Source organism: Anas acuta, chromosome 18, assembly GCF_963932015.1.
Source record: "Anas acuta chromosome 18, bAnaAcu1.1, whole genome shotgun sequence".
Classification (NCBI taxonomy): Eukaryota; Metazoa; Chordata; class Aves; order Anseriformes; family Anatidae; genus Anas; species Anas acuta.
In genome coordinates this window covers 4,461,270-4,476,414 of record NC_088996.1, presented here as the reverse complement: position 1 = coordinate 4,476,414, position 15,145 = coordinate 4,461,270, and the positions used below count along the sequence as shown (strand labels likewise).

Sequence of the window (15,145 nt, the reverse complement as noted above, 5' to 3'; positions counted from 1 at the left end):
AAGTTTCCACAGCATATTCAGGGTAGTGGAAAGTCACCACCTACCTCATGCTGCAACGCATGAGCTTTGTGCTTATTAAATTAAGTGGCTTTGGTATACAATTAATACCTTCGTATTGCCGTTGCAGGGAAGACTGCTTAAGGGCAAACAAGGCAAGCTGTGTACATCCACTAAGCTTAGGCAATCAGCCACAAGGAAGCTTGTCAACCACAGAAACCTCATTTTATTGTAAAAAACTTCCTTGTCTAAGCGCAACAGCTTCAGCTTCCTGTAGCAGCTCCTGTCTGTAGCCACTAGAAGATGTATTAACCGGATACTTCAATCCTTGGGAAGTACGAACATAAAACCTGTTAATCTCAGTTACTTCTTCCTAAAGGGTCTTAAAATTCAGTTCCTGCACACGAATAGAAGTCAATCTCTTAACTACAAAAATCTCAGCTTCATTTCATCGTTAAGACTTTTGTTCTAACATCTTGAATCTCAGTTCTGACAACTTCATAGAGAGTTAAAGTGACCAGTTTCTTTAATGTTAAGAAGCTCAAAATTAGTGGCATTATGAAGCTTGAAGGTTTAGACTTACAGGTTCTGCACATTTGGAAGATGTTTAAAAAAAGCAGCCTTGTATAGGTAAAGTCTATAATAACAAATATATAAAGGCCCTTCATCTCAGTTACAGTCTGCCTGTTTCGTTATTGCTTTTTCAGTGCCGTGAGAAGGTCTGTTAAAGACCAGTAGGGAAGAACCCCCCCCACCCCCCCCAAAAAAAAAAACAAAACACAACCAAAGCTGTTTCTTTATGCCTGCACTCCCAAGACATTCCTCCATGGGATCTGTGGTCTGCTCTGTACAATAGGCCAGAGGGAGCCAACCTGCATCTACACATTTGAATGCCTCCTGCTGCACAGCATGTAGCTGGGAGCTGTCACCACCACCGCTTGCAGTATGCAAGACAAATAGGTTTGGAAACTACTCGACTAGGCAAACCAGAAAACCTGGGAAGATTCAGTAAGACGGAAGATTTGCCTACGTGCTCCTAAAAGGGCTCAGACCAAGCTGAGGGAGTCTAGATGCAGCTTCTAATACTGCACATTTGTGGAGTTTGAAATAGCAATTTTATACTCAGTTCCTTCAAATTAACCAGGAGCAAAAACTACACCGGCACAAGAGAAACAGTCTCTGGGGAAATTCCTGACAATTCCATTAAAAGAAAAAAACGTGTATAGGGGAAGCAAAGGCAACAAAGTAGAAGTAAAAATCTGACAAAATCTAAGCATGTTGTGGGATGAGTGCTATTCAGTATTAGAACTGTTTACACTCAGGTTCACCAGCAGTGAGTAAAGTAAGTTCTCTGTATCCTGACCCTTGGTTGTGTCACCCTCTGATTTATTACCCAGAGCCCTAGTCATAAATCCAGGTAGTAATTAAAAGAAACACTGTCTCAGTGGGAGTGAATTCTGGTTTTAATTATTGCCTCCTTTGAAGTGCTGTTTTTAAACAGCAATATTCTGATTTCATAACCTGGTTATGTCCAGTGTCCAGCTTCCACAGACATGGAGTAGCTTAATTTTTTGAGGAATGTATGGCATTTACAACCAGACCATTCTTTCTGCCGGTACTTTACACTTCGTTTTTATATGGCAAAATCTCTCTGTTTAAGTCTCAAAAAGCTCCCAGACAACTCAATTCCTTCACATTTCACATATTGCTTATACCAAGCAGATTTCTAGATGAGTGCACAGCTATTTAATTCTTTAGTAATGCCCTGTCATCACATACCTGCAGTAGGCTCTGAACTGAAGATGATAAAGAAGTCTATCACCCGCGATGTGAAGTCAAACGCTGTTTGCTGGCTGCCGTGGACAACAGAGATACTGTGCCGGTCACCATAGCTAGCCCGGGGCATCCCTCCTTGGAATATAATGTAAGGAAGCCTGAAGAAAAAGATAGTGGGGTATGCTGAAGTAAGGAGCAAGCACAGTTTCAAAGACAAAGACCAAAAAAGTCTTACAAAGTCACTCTAAAGGACCCTTATGGTATTACACACTGCACCCTCTAAGTGCTTCTTGCCAACACCACAAGGGGAAGGGGTACACCACGACCTTACCCATTCTTTGTCGTCTGCCAGTAGATCTTGGAGATGGCCTTGCAGGGAAAAGGACCTAAGAGAACAGAGTTACCATAATTCAGGAAGTGCACCTTTACATAAGAAGTTCTTTATCCTGCCTTACCAAGGTCACCTCAGCGCCCAAGAAAAGGAGAGTCACCTGGACCAGTAAATACCACCACTAACACCTCCCCAGACCAAGCCACATCAGACAGGTCTTCTGGGACGTGCTGACCACAGTACTCTTCAGCAAAGCAATGCTTACACTCAGGGGAACTTTTGAACTACGTTGCTGATGGCTGACAGGGAGTGGAAGCACGTTTGTAGAAGCTGATTAATTAGGAAGGATTGTTTAAAAACACAGACATTCCTGAAATTAATGTAAAGGTGATAGAGCTTTAGAAGCTTCTATATGCTTGAAAGATGAGGTCATCCCCATTTGATGTGTTTCAGCAAATCAGAGGCATCATTTCATCACTGCTCAGGTCAACAAAAAGTACACGTAGCTCACTATTAATTACAGCAGATCCAAGCAACTCCTGCTGAACAGGACACTTGAACTAAACCAATGAGCTGAATCACCAACACCCTCGTTCACAAGGGACACAAATTTGTTTTTCCTGTTCAAGACTGACTCAATGATGCAAAGGAGTTTAAAATCGAAGGAAAAAATGGACTGAAACCCCTTAGTTAGGGTTAGCTTAGTAAGCCCACCACCTATTCAAAAAGGCAGTTCTGCATTTTGCCATCAAGATTAAACGCTGGGGAGAACCACTGTGAATATCCCACAAAAGCTCAAAATGAGTTTGAGTTTAGATGAACGTGCAGCAACTAAACCTCACTTACTGACCATAAGGCACAACGTTTTCCAGAGGCTCGGGCTGCCTGTTGTCACTGGATACTGGCCACTGGGTGTAACTTCCATCATAGTGACAACTAATGAATTTACTGCCATCCCTCTGCCAGTAGAGGTTCTCCAGTTGCTGAAGGGGAGGAGACAATGATGCATTCTTAGTTAAGAAGCTTTGTCTGGCTCTCCCTGTACCCACTTGTCTGCCAAGTGGGGAGAGCTCTTCCTGCCTGATGAACTGACTTTGGACTGAGCTAATACCTGGCTGCCAAGGAAATGGTGTGTCACTTTGTTATTTTGCAGGTCCCAGAGGACAATCAATCCCCTGCTGTATCCAATCAGGATCTGGTCAGGGTTCTTAGGATGCTCCCGAAGGGCTTCCACCAATTCACATGATCGTCTGTTACAGTAATCTTCTGGTACCCTACAAAAGTGGAATAGGAAAGAAAAATTTATTACAGGTGCAACCTCGTATGACTATAGCAACAGTTAAGGTATAAAAAATATAGCAGCAACAACAAGTATATTTTGATAATCTGTCAAGAAGCAGAAAAACCTGAGGTGAGCCATGACTCCAGACCTGCCAATAAACTTGCACCCAGCCCCATTTTCTTAAGGGAAAACTCAAAGCTTACAATGAATTCCAGGACTGGATTATGAGCATGTAAAGACTGAATTGCCCGCCCTATTCTCTTGTAACCCCTACCAAGTAAAGGTAATATGGAAATATGGAAATATGTTCCTTCAGTAGGAAGCAACAATGACATGAAGTAGGACAGTTTTCAGCAGTAGTTTAATTTCCAGAGTGACAAAAATCCTCATTTGCACGAAGCAGCACGAGAAGTTCTGCTTATGCTCAAAAAAGTAAATGGGTAGGTCCAGTTAATGCAATTAGCTAATGTGTAACAATAGCTGCAAATGTACACACAACTGACAGGGCTCAAGGTGGCAGATTTGCTCCCGGTGTCTCCTGCGTGGTTCTGCTCACACTCAGCACCACCATAGTGACAGTACTTGGCTGACAAGGACAGAAACTGTCACTTAACACACACCAGGACCAAAAGTTAGTTCCACAGGAGTCCTGCAGGTCTGGATAATGAGCAAGGCAACAGTGAGGTGCCAATACACAATTGGAGGTGACATCTGAACAAAGGATCTCTGCTCGTGGCATTCCAACCTCCGCACAGCAGTGCCTGTTTGCTCACTCACCGCTGCAGCACAGCCTCGGAGGTTATGGTCCTGTCCTCGAGCACTCTGAATGAGGGAAGCTCCACCACAAAAATGCTGCCGCTCTCTGTGCCAAGATACAGGACTTCCCGCGAGGAATGGGGAAGGACGGCTGTTATCTGCGTGGCACTTGGCGGAGACCTGGGGACGCAGAGAGTTAGTTAACCGCCCGCAAGAAGGCTGTCTCCTGAACTTTAGAGAACTTACAGGTCAACGGGATAGTTACAAGCATCATTAGTATTACAGGCAATGTTGAGCTAGGTATGATTATATTGAAGGAGAAAAACACTAGCATTGAGATAAATTACTTCAAAAGACTTTTGACAAGTGCATGGAGAAAGACTCTGATGCCTTTTTTACAGTGGTCTCTTAATAAGCTGTCCCCGCAGGAGCTTAAAATTGCTCACCCAAAACTGGCGAGATCAAATGAAACTAAAATCATATCAGTATTTCAAATTCTGATTTAAGGGATGCATCGATTTGCTTAACCTTAAGATGTACAGCTCGTCTACACACAAAGTGGATGCACAACATTTTATTTTATATTTTTAAGTTTAAAGTCACACTACACATTGCTACAACAATCTCAAAAGGTGGTCTCCTGAGCCCCAGCCAACTCCTGTTGGTTTCTGTGGATGCTCCTTTAATAGATTCATAGGAATCAGAGTCCATAAGATCAAGACAAGCTCTAGACAGAATAATAGCATGATCTTCCTCCTTGCTTATCCAAAAAATAGCTCAAAACCACTCTTGCAGGTTACCCAGGTGGCCCTTTCAGCGTGAAGCGGTGCTCCTCCCGCAGCTCAGATGCTCCACTGTGCTGCTTCAGGCTCCAGAGATGCAAGCTGTTATCATCTAGTAACGTCACCAGCTGGCACTAAAATACCACACAACATCTTTTTTCACAATCACAACATTAAATATAACACCCTAAACTTAGCAATGAAGTTGCTGCTGTTCGTAATTTTCTCTGCTAAAGCAGAACTGGAGTCTGTGGCAGTAGGTATACACAGTTGTATCCAGCTGTGCTGCAGCAGCTCTGCTGGTTAACAGCTGTGGGCTTAGTGGTTAGAGGAAGACAAAAAGTAGCCTAAAGGTTAAAAACCATCTTATACAGGATGAAGGCACACGTTATCGCTGAGAGGGAATACAAGAAGTTAGGTCTTTGGAAAAAAGATTAGCTTATGCTGTAAATCTCAGCAAGGCAGCTCCAAGGTGTTAGTTCACCACCTTCTCGCTCAGCATGGTTTGCTGCAACACACCCCAGCTTTGGGTGGGGCTGATACAGTCTACTACACCGCACTCCTTGCATTCTTCATGTCCAACCTCATTCTGGAGGGTTGTGTCAGAGTCCTTTTATGAGCCCAGCCCTGCTGGCTGTATGCTCAAACTGAAGCATTTTGCCTGCTGAAGCCACACCTGGTGCAACACTCCCCATGGGAGTTTCAGTTTATACCATTAGTTAAGCAAACAGACACCAAAACTGCCTCGAGAATTAAAACTCTCTCTGAGAAAACAAAAAAAAAGACACTTGCTGTACTGGACAATACATCGGGCAATAAAATACACGGCCAAGATAGCAGCCTGTCAGTCAAGGGAAAGGAAAGTGGTTGGACAACCACCAGCCATTTGGAAATCCTGCCTTCCTCTTTTTAGTTTCTGGCAATAGCAGCAGCCCCCAAAAGCAAGATTCAATAACCAGAAACACATACAGGCAGCCAGCCTAAGAGGAGGCTAGGTTAGCATTTCTGTTTTGAACTTCTGCACAAAGTTAAATCAGTTACTGTACCACCTGCTCTGCAAAAGACCACCCAGTCCCACTAAAAGAAAAGGGGTTGCGAAAGGAAAAGGGAGTTCTCACCTCTGCAACAGACTGCCTGAACTAATCTGGCCTTAACACCACTCCTACCACATTACTTGAGATAAATGACTAAGTTACAAGCAATAAAACTAGCCTGAGTTTTACCAGGCATCTCCGCAGCAGCAAATGCTGTGGAGAGGACAAAATATTGGGATGAGCATTCCCGACCAGTAGCACTTGATTAAACTTGATTATAGGAGACCAGTTATCTGGAACAGACTCGATATATGTTTAAAAGCGATCTACTTAAGCCACAGAGGAACTGAAAATACACTCACCTGATCAGGTATAAAGTGAATCTGCATTACAGTATTGTTTTCTTCATGTAAACCCATGAACTCCACCCCAGGAGCACCATATCTGAAGGGTTTGTTGAGGATCTCGAGTATTTAAGATGACCCACGGCTACAATTAATTGATAAGAAGCTTGCTAGCTACCAAGATGAAGAGAGATTAGTACGAAACCATGTTATACTGTTAATGGTCTGGACTGAAAAAAAAAAAAAAAAAACAATTCAAATCACTTGAATCATATGTGCTTAAGGAAGGTAATGCACACTGCAGGAGAACTTACTTATTTCATCCTTTGTGCACATGCAGAAGTGTCTGGACTGTCGGCCCCCTCCCGCCCCCCAAAGGGATGTTTAGTGGTTTCCCAGACACTACAATCCTGCTTAACTAATTTGTAACCAAGAGACAGATGGCTACTGCTTGCAAGCGGAGTCCAGCCTCGGAAGGCAAACAGCACCAGCAATGATTAAGCAGGCAGAGCCCCGACTTTTCCTTTCTGGGCTGAGTGAGTGATACACGCCTGCTGCACAGCACGCCCGGCTGGCACTGGGCCACGGGAATCACCTCGGTGCCTTGCGTACACACAGCATTCAGACTGGCCTCTCTGTTTCAGCTAAAAGTCACCACCCTCGGCGTTTAGGTCTTTAATGTCTGGATGGTCACAAACCCAGGAAGCTGGAAGCATTTCTGACTTCAGTTTTAACCTTTGAAATACAATTGCTTTAAAAAAAAAAAATAGGAACCCTGGCCCAAATATTTGAACAACACTGGAATTTACAACATGAAGGATTGCTAAACTTAGGCCAGATCTAGTCTGACCTTCTGTGTAACAAGAGCAGAGTCTTGTCTAATATCAGCATCAAGCTCAGCTTCTGTTTGAGCTATAGGTCAGCTCTTGGCAAGATAAACTCATTCTGAGCAAACCAAAATCACTTTAAACCTAGGCACATTGTTCCAGTGTTCTGTAAACCTTGCTTGCAAATTTATACTTTAACTTCTAGTGTCTTCACAATTTTATGTTCTCATGCTGTCAGAGAAACCTAGCCAGAGTTGGTCAAAAGGATACAGTTTGATGGCTCCCGATCGCGTTCCGATGGCCATAAGGTGAAGAAATGGGCTATAGCCCAACGCGCTGGGCTGATGGGGAAATCCATGTTCCACAGTCTAGCAGAGAGAAAGAAAAGTCATGATCAATAGCACATTTCACAAGCATTGTTTTCTACAAATTAAAAAAGATTAAAAAATTAAAGTATGACACAGCCGTCTGAAATACAGTACTTAACAGTAGCTTTTCTCTGTTGAAAAGGATTAAAACAGAAGTTAGATTTGCTGCACAATAGCCTCAAGACAAATCTGTTCCAAGAACCCCTTGCCGCACAGCCAAGATATGCAGAAATATAACAGAAATGAAAAAGCAATATTCTGAAAACAATAACCCAAACAGCTCTTTGTGTTAAGATTATAAATAATTCTGCACAAGCACTGCTTACTCAGTCAACACGATACACTCTATCGCTCCACATCAACTTTATTTCTGCAAGCCACCTGCTCAGCACAATTTCAAAGTCTGATACAATTACTGCTTATTGTAAAGTCAGCTTAATATGTTAAATTCCACGTAAATCTGTCTTCATGACCATCTCCTGTCAACTGAAAGCTATGAAGAAGCACTGAATGAACATGAGCGCTCACCAAGAAAACTAAGCAGATTTGGGGGAAGTCAGGAAAACTACTGTAACTGATAGCCATTTTCCAAAAAGTTAGCTCAAGGAACATCAGACTTTAATGAGAGCAGAAGCCTGCTAGAGCATCTGAGAGAAATTCAAAGCCACTTGGTAATAATAATAAAAAAGACATCAGTAACTATCACAAAGAACAGTACGTCGTTCGGGCTCAGAGACTTCCCTGAAGTACGGTTTACACTGCACCAAGAAGAAGATTTGGAACATGCTGTATGTACCATACAGAGTCAGTGCATTTACACACTATGGCAAAATGTTCTGCCATCCTTACAGGTTGCGGCCAAGCTATTCATAAAAGAGCTCAGTCAGGCGCCTGGAAATGCTAGCGGACAGCTGTTGTCACTGTTCAGAGGAAGCATGTGTGAGCGTTCAACAATCTATGGCCTCGTAAGGAGGGATTTGTGTGCCCAAAGATTACCAGGGCTACTTCCGAGGAAATATTCCATTATCCCTACAGTCCCATCTTCTGGAAAAGATGTTCTTCTAATGCAAATTGGGCAGCTGCAGAGAGGAATTTGTTACAAACCAGCCTGAGGACCACCCATACAAAAAATGGACAAGCAGAAGACCCTCCATCTACACAAGAAGACCCTTGTGCCTCACCCCCATCCTCATTTCCATCATCTCTTTGAGACGGGGCTACCACATCGCTTGGCTTTACGGTTTATTCAACCTAAAAGTAACACCTGGACTTTATTTCCTGGGTAGTGATTTCTCAATTTAATCCTCCGCAGGAGGAATCGAATAAAGCTGCTTTCATTTGTGTGGTCACGCCGTTAGCCCGAGGTGCTCCCTGCTGAAAGGCAGCTCCACAGCACAATGCCCTTTAACTGCTCCTGCTCAAAGGCCCAGGAGGATACAGCCAGCTCTGGTCTCCCAGACTACTTCGGTTTTGACCATTTGATTGTAATTGGCAAGTTGTAAAAACAGACCTCCTTCCTCTAAATCATCAGTTAACCTAATTGAAGGTCATATTAGGAAGAGATGAGCCATTTCACAACACACAAAATTGGAAAGATTGGAGCATTTCCCGTGTTTGGCCTCGCCAACTCGCAAGGCTTGGCAAAGGGGCTGCTACTAAAGGTTAACTGCTCTACATCGTAAATTAGCACTACTGGCTCCAAGAGTTTATTTCCCTTTATGATAGCTTAATCTCCTGCCTTGCTAATTTCTATTCCAAGAAGGCAATTTAAGTGTTACATTCGTCCTATTAAAACAAATTTTAACAAGTCAACCTTTTAAATGTCCCACTCAAAGCTGTTTGTTTGCAACCTCTGCCCAGCTTGACATACAAAGCTTCCTAGAGGAAGGTGCATGAAATTCGGAACTGTATCTGTGTATTCAGAACTGAAACAGGACAGCTTCCTAACCAAACACTGCCAAAGAATTTCTCTGTGCCATGACAGCCAGAGACAACACAGAAAACTTTTCTGGTTGGCAAAGTTGTTGGAGTATGGTATACAATTCCGGGAAGAAATCAAAATAACGTTACCCAAACAACAAATCAGACATTTAATTGGTATACACACCAGTACACACCTTTCTACACTCTCCCAAAGAGAGTGAGGAACTTTTTAGGGAAAGACCAATGTAATTCCACTGTTAGCTTTCCTTTCACCCTGTTCAGTCTCTGTGCTGTCCCATCACCAGCAGCACTAGGTGTCATTTTCAGTGAAGCATCAATTAGAAACTGCGTTGAGTCACAGATTTCTTCCAGCCAGGAACATAAGAAGGGTTTAGCTGTAATTCTCATAATAGAAAACGATGACTTATACGATGCCATACTGCATGTTAGGAAGCTGTCAATACCAGCCTTAATATTAGCCTAATTGCAAATCAACACTTCAAAGCCAAGATAGAAACACATTACACAAGTCAGTATAAGCTCTAACTTAAATGAGACCTACAGACTGCTTGACAGAGAGCTGCAAAACCATTCAGTCCTACCCAAAGGATGGTAATTTTATGCCCAGATTATTCTTTAAAAGAAAATTTGATGTACCCCTCCTCCTGAGCCTGTGGACAAATTTGCAAACGCTGCACTACCTCTTACAACCAGGAGTACACTGCTAGTAACAGATGGCCACTGCAAAAAACAGTCCACATGCAGGAGGAGCACAAGAAGAGAGGATCAGTACAACCCCAGCCTGTTACACAACTGCTTGTGCAGTAAAATAAACATCCTAATGGTTTCTGATAGCCTCGAATCTTCAACCAAGATGCCCATAAGACAGAATTGAAGATATCTCCCCTCTCCTGTCATTTGTTTTTAAATCCCACAGCAGGGCAAGAAAAGCACCGGGGTGGCTTTTTGGCTGTGTGACACCACCAGGGCCAGGCATTCACAGTCACAGTGCTTATTACCCAGAGCTTGCACTTAGTTACATCCAGGACCCAGCTTTTTTCTTTGCTAAATCACATCGAGCTGACCTCATTTCCTCCCCTCTCGCACAGCTTTCATCATCCGAGCCTTTCACCTGCTCAGCAGGTAAACCCAGCCAGGGGGAGCGAGGGGGGGAGCAGGCAGGGAGGTTACAATGGAGCCTTTCAGCAGAGCTGAAACGAGAGCCTGGAGTGGCAAAGCGTGCCCTCCTGCTCAAAAGAGCCTTTGTTTGTCTGAGGAAAGGTAGGAGCTTTCATTTTCATTTTCCTCAAACTACAGATTTGTCAGACTCGGTAAAAGCAAGCCCCATGTCAGCAGCATTAACTAACAGAAAAGCTTCGTGTCAGTCATATTTACTGCAGGAGAAACGCGGCCAAACTTAACAGTTGTTCCTAGCCCACACTAAAGCTGTGCGGATGAAATTCAGTGCTCTCTTCCTCCTTTCATTTCTCACCACTTCTCCGGTCGGATTGTTTTATGACAAAGCAGAGACAAACCAACCACAGGCAATACAAACCCTGCACCTTTGTTAAGGAGCCTTTTGAAGAAACAATGCAGCCAGCATGTGTTAAAGCTACTTTGCATAGACACTAATTCAGTATTTAAGGTAAGCTATCCATCATACCATTAGCACAGAGTTAGGAAGACTGAAAAGAGGGGAAAAAACAAACCCATAAATTAAACACAATGATCCCAGTTTGGTAACATTCAGCTGTAAGACAGGCTGGTTCACCTGTGTGTTACCCATCATCTAGTCTGACAGTGCCAGCCTGAACATGTCTGCTCTGCAGGGCTTGTGCTGAGCCAAAGGCATCCAAATACTACTTCCAAAAGCAGGATAAACTTCAAGAAGGAGACTGCCAAGTGCACATACCTTATTCTTCATCCTATCCACTGAGCTAAAAACAGATTCTTCCAACAGGTACACACAAGTAGGGGAAGTTCTTAGTCATACAGAGAAACATATGCAAAGCTAAGTGACTGGCAGAATTTAGGAAGGTGTTTGTTGAAACAAACACAATCCTGGGGAGAATCTGAAGAGCTAGCCCAGTGATCAGTCAGTGCGTTAGAACCATCTGGCCCACCTCCTATATGGAATAGAGATGTAAGAAGGGAGCAATGAAAAGACTGCAGCTATTGAAACTTGAGGCAATAAAGCAAAGAAATCCACTGCCACCCCCAAATTAATCAAACACTTTTTTTTTTTTTTTTTTTTAAAATTTAAATCCATCACTAGGTCAGGATGGCCAAACACAGTCCACTACATTAATGCCAAACTCACGTGGCATTATGCAGTCATACTGAACTTGTAGAAGCAACAAAATCAGGTGGGCAACCCCTGGTACTTTACAGGTACCAACCTCCCACGGAGTCCCTGGCAGCATCACAGGTAGTCAGACTGAAGAGGTGCAAGTGTCCCGTGCAATTTCTCTAATCAGCAACATCACAGCCTCACAAAATATTTCCCAAGCAGGTTCTTAAGCAAAATTGTTTCAAAGGTCTCAAATAAATGTTAAAAAACTTGCTCACCAGCCCACTGTTTTTACTAGCACGTTAAACAAGGACAGTGTTGGCACAGAAAGCACTCCAGGATTTTTGTCTCCTTGAAGCCACAGCCTTCAACAGGTCAGAATCAAGACCTGACTTTCCCAGGTTTTCTCAGCCTGCCTAGCTGTGAGTAGCTGCTTGTTGTATCAAAGGGTAGACTTTCAAAGGATCCATTATCTCTAGAAATACTGGAATTGGACACAAGACTTGAAAAAACTTTATGTAAGAAAAAGGTATGATGTAAAAGGTTCTGGGGTAATGTAAAACCATTGGCTCATTCATTTTCCAATTTCTGGTAGAAAAGAACAAGTCAGTTTGGCTTAAAAGTGCAAATGTGCTTCTCAAAGCCTTTAATCACCAAGCTGTTAATGAGGGTAAATCACTAGCAAGTGTCCAAAGTAGTAGCCTCCCGAGAAACAGGATGCCACTTTTACCTTCAGGACTGAATCAAATGGAGTCACAAATCCTGATGCCAAGTTCTAATGTTCGGAAGTTTCCCTCTGCTGCAAAAGCTATTTCTTTCAACTCTGTTTTGCATCATCCAAATTAGTCCGTCTCTGGGAGGTAAAACGTAGCCATTCTCATAAGAGAGAGGCCATCTCAAGGAAGAGACATCCCCAAAAGAGCAAAGGCTTTCTTCAAGGAATATAGGATTTTATTCTGACCTATCCCCGGGATGTCTCCCAAAGCTGACATTGTATTCAAATAAATGTAAGCAACTCAATACTGATTTTTCATTCACCAACATTTCTGCTGCATCTGCACAAGCATTCCCTCATGGTGGCAAACAGAAAACAGGTCTGAAGCAGTCCTGAGTTCCTTTTGTCTCCCCAATGGGAGGCGGGTGTGCTGGGAATCGATGCTAGGAATTTTAGTACCAAGTTACCTCAAATCATTCATCTCAAATATCCAAAAGTCCCACTCTAAGTATACAGCTGCACTAGGATTTTAATGAATCAAGGAGATTATTTCCTAGGCTGACTTCTTTTATCCATTATACTTTTCAGCAAAATTCCATGTAAGCTTTGGAAATACAAAACCTACAAATATATTCCTGATACCCAATGAAGGTTTTTGTAAGTAGCCATTAGCCTAACAATGAATTAATATTAAGCATTTACAAAGATGAAAGCACTTTGAGCCCTGGCCAGGGCTCAAAAGAAAACACGTGGAGTGCTGGATAGCTAGCACAACCATTGCTGTTTCCTCTTCACGGAAAGAAGGCAAAAAAACAGATACAGAGTCAGACAAAGATAATAGCAAGTTCATTATTAATGGCCATTATGCTGCCTTAAGTGTTCCCACATCTTTACCAGACTTAAATTCACGTCTGAAAACAGAGTGTACTTATAAACCCCAAGTATAATCATGACCAAAGAACTCTGGCTTCAGTTGCATCACAAACTGTGTCTTATTTGTGTACCTTGAGAAAAATATTTACTTTCACAGTGATCTGCAAAGACTACCTCCAACATGTATAGTCACAGTGCGTAGCAGGATGAAGTGCACAACGCTTAGAGTATAGAAAGGTGGCACAGAGATCTCTTCTTTCAGCAAGTGCCACTCAACAGCATGACAATATCCTTTTTATAAAAAAATGAAAGCAAGGATTGAGAATATGCTCATGAGCTTAAAGAAAACTACTCAGGAACAGAGGGGAAAAAAAAAACAGTACTGAAAGCTAGAACAAACCACCTCTCCTAAATTTAACTTTTCCACCCACACTCAAGTAGTTTTTCCTTCCCTGTGCACCATGCAATGGCTCTGGGTAGTTTTGCCTCATACACGCACACCTTGAAGTTCGAGGATAGCACCGTACCTTGTTAAACTGGAAAAGGTCACGCTTGAGCCTCTCTCTTACTGGATCATGTCCGGGTCTTAAGAACCTTCTCATTTTCCCCGCTGTGATATCTTGGCACCAAAAATCCTAACAAGAAAAAAAAAGCACAGCCACATAAACAAAAGCAGCTTGAGAAGAGCAGCAAGCAGAAGGAGGTTATTTGTTTTCATTTAGCAGGTAACACAAATAAGACAGAGCAGGAGGCGACAACACAGCTATAGGGTAACTAACACCTGACACCACCTCATCTCTGGTGGCAGGACCTCCTTACACCTCGCCACTCTCACATCGTGGAGGCACACCAGAACAGGTAATCCGAGGGGATTTTGGAAGACTTTTTACACTCTGCCATTTTGTGATCACTTTAGCTGGCCTTATTCAAAGAGGAAAGCAAAACTGCAGCAGTTGCTTAAACATTTAGACCAACCCCACCGAAAGGCAAGCTCCCAGGCTCGCAGCATTACTGACCAGTATCAGTTTTCACCCCAGGTAACCCTCTGGCTACTGAGCTACGAAGAGAAAGAATTGCATTTTCAGCTCACTCCATGGGTACGGCAGAAAGGGTGCAGTGCTGCCTGCAGGGCAGCTCCATTAATTATTAACCTGCTTCTGTAAAATATCAAGCCTAACTCCCCTGCTCAAGGTGGGGGCAGGGGAAGGAAATCCTGCACCTGCAGTTCAACGTGCAGCGAGAAGCACCAGCCTTTCAGCGTACCTCCCCGCCTCGCCTCTCCCAACAGCAGCAGGATCCATGCAGGACAGATTAGGCGGCCTGGCTTGCGATCCAGCAATCGCCCAGGGGGAGTTTTAGGTTGGATCTTAGGAAGAACTTCTTTACCAAAAGGGTTGTTAGACACTGGAATAGGCTGCCCAGGGAAGTGGTGGAGTCACCATCCCTGGAGGTCTTTAAAAGACGTTGAGATGTAGAGCTTAGGGATATGGTTTAGTGGGGACTGTTAGTGTTAGGTCAGAGGTTGGACTCGATGATCTTGAGGTCTCTTCCAACCTAGAAATTCTGTGATTCTGTACCTGGCTACAGCCTCATACTGTGTGCAGCTCAGGAAATCCTTTCTCCCATCTGACCCCTGCAGCAGTGCTAAGCTCTGCCAACCCAAGAGCAAAGGCTTGGATCTCATCCTGACAACTTACCTTGGGAGCAGTGCTCCTGCCTGCCCTCACCACCCTTCACAAGTTCCCAGTGCCCAGGCAGCCCAGCTGTTCGTGAAGCTGTTACTGGACACTCCAGTCTGTTTCTTTAATTCATTGGGCCAGAAGCTAAAGTAATTTAGCAGCTACTCC

General features: G+C 43.4%; 1 protein-coding gene across 8 annotated transcripts in view; it reads right to left on the bottom strand.

The window, feature by feature from the left end:
- The window catches only part of LLGL2 (LLGL scribble cell polarity complex component 2), a 33,986-nt gene that overhangs the window by 12,374 nt on the left and 6,467 nt on the right, over positions 1-15,145 (bottom strand). For 7 of the 8 annotated variants that reach the window (XM_068654726.1, XM_068654728.1, XM_068654730.1 and 4 more), the window contains exons 2-10: positions 13,826-13,933; positions 7,400-7,497; positions 6,321-6,402; positions 4,943-5,058; positions 4,164-4,322; positions 3,216-3,378; positions 2,955-3,087; positions 2,105-2,159; positions 1,777-1,931 (exon numbers count right to left, since the gene is read on the bottom strand). In XM_068654726.1, the coding sequence (XP_068510827.1) occupies positions 1,777-1,931; positions 2,105-2,159; positions 2,955-3,087; positions 3,216-3,378; positions 4,164-4,322; positions 4,943-5,058; positions 6,321-6,402; positions 7,400-7,497; positions 13,826-13,900 (1,036 nt within the window). In that variant the 5' untranslated portion in view covers positions 13,901-13,933. Of the gene's footprint in view, positions 1-1,776; positions 1,932-2,104; positions 2,160-2,954; positions 3,088-3,215; positions 3,379-4,163; positions 4,323-4,942; positions 5,059-6,320; positions 6,403-7,399; positions 7,498-13,825; positions 13,934-14,314; positions 14,427-15,145 lie in introns of those variants that run through there. The other variant, XM_068654727.1, reaches the window with a different exon arrangement.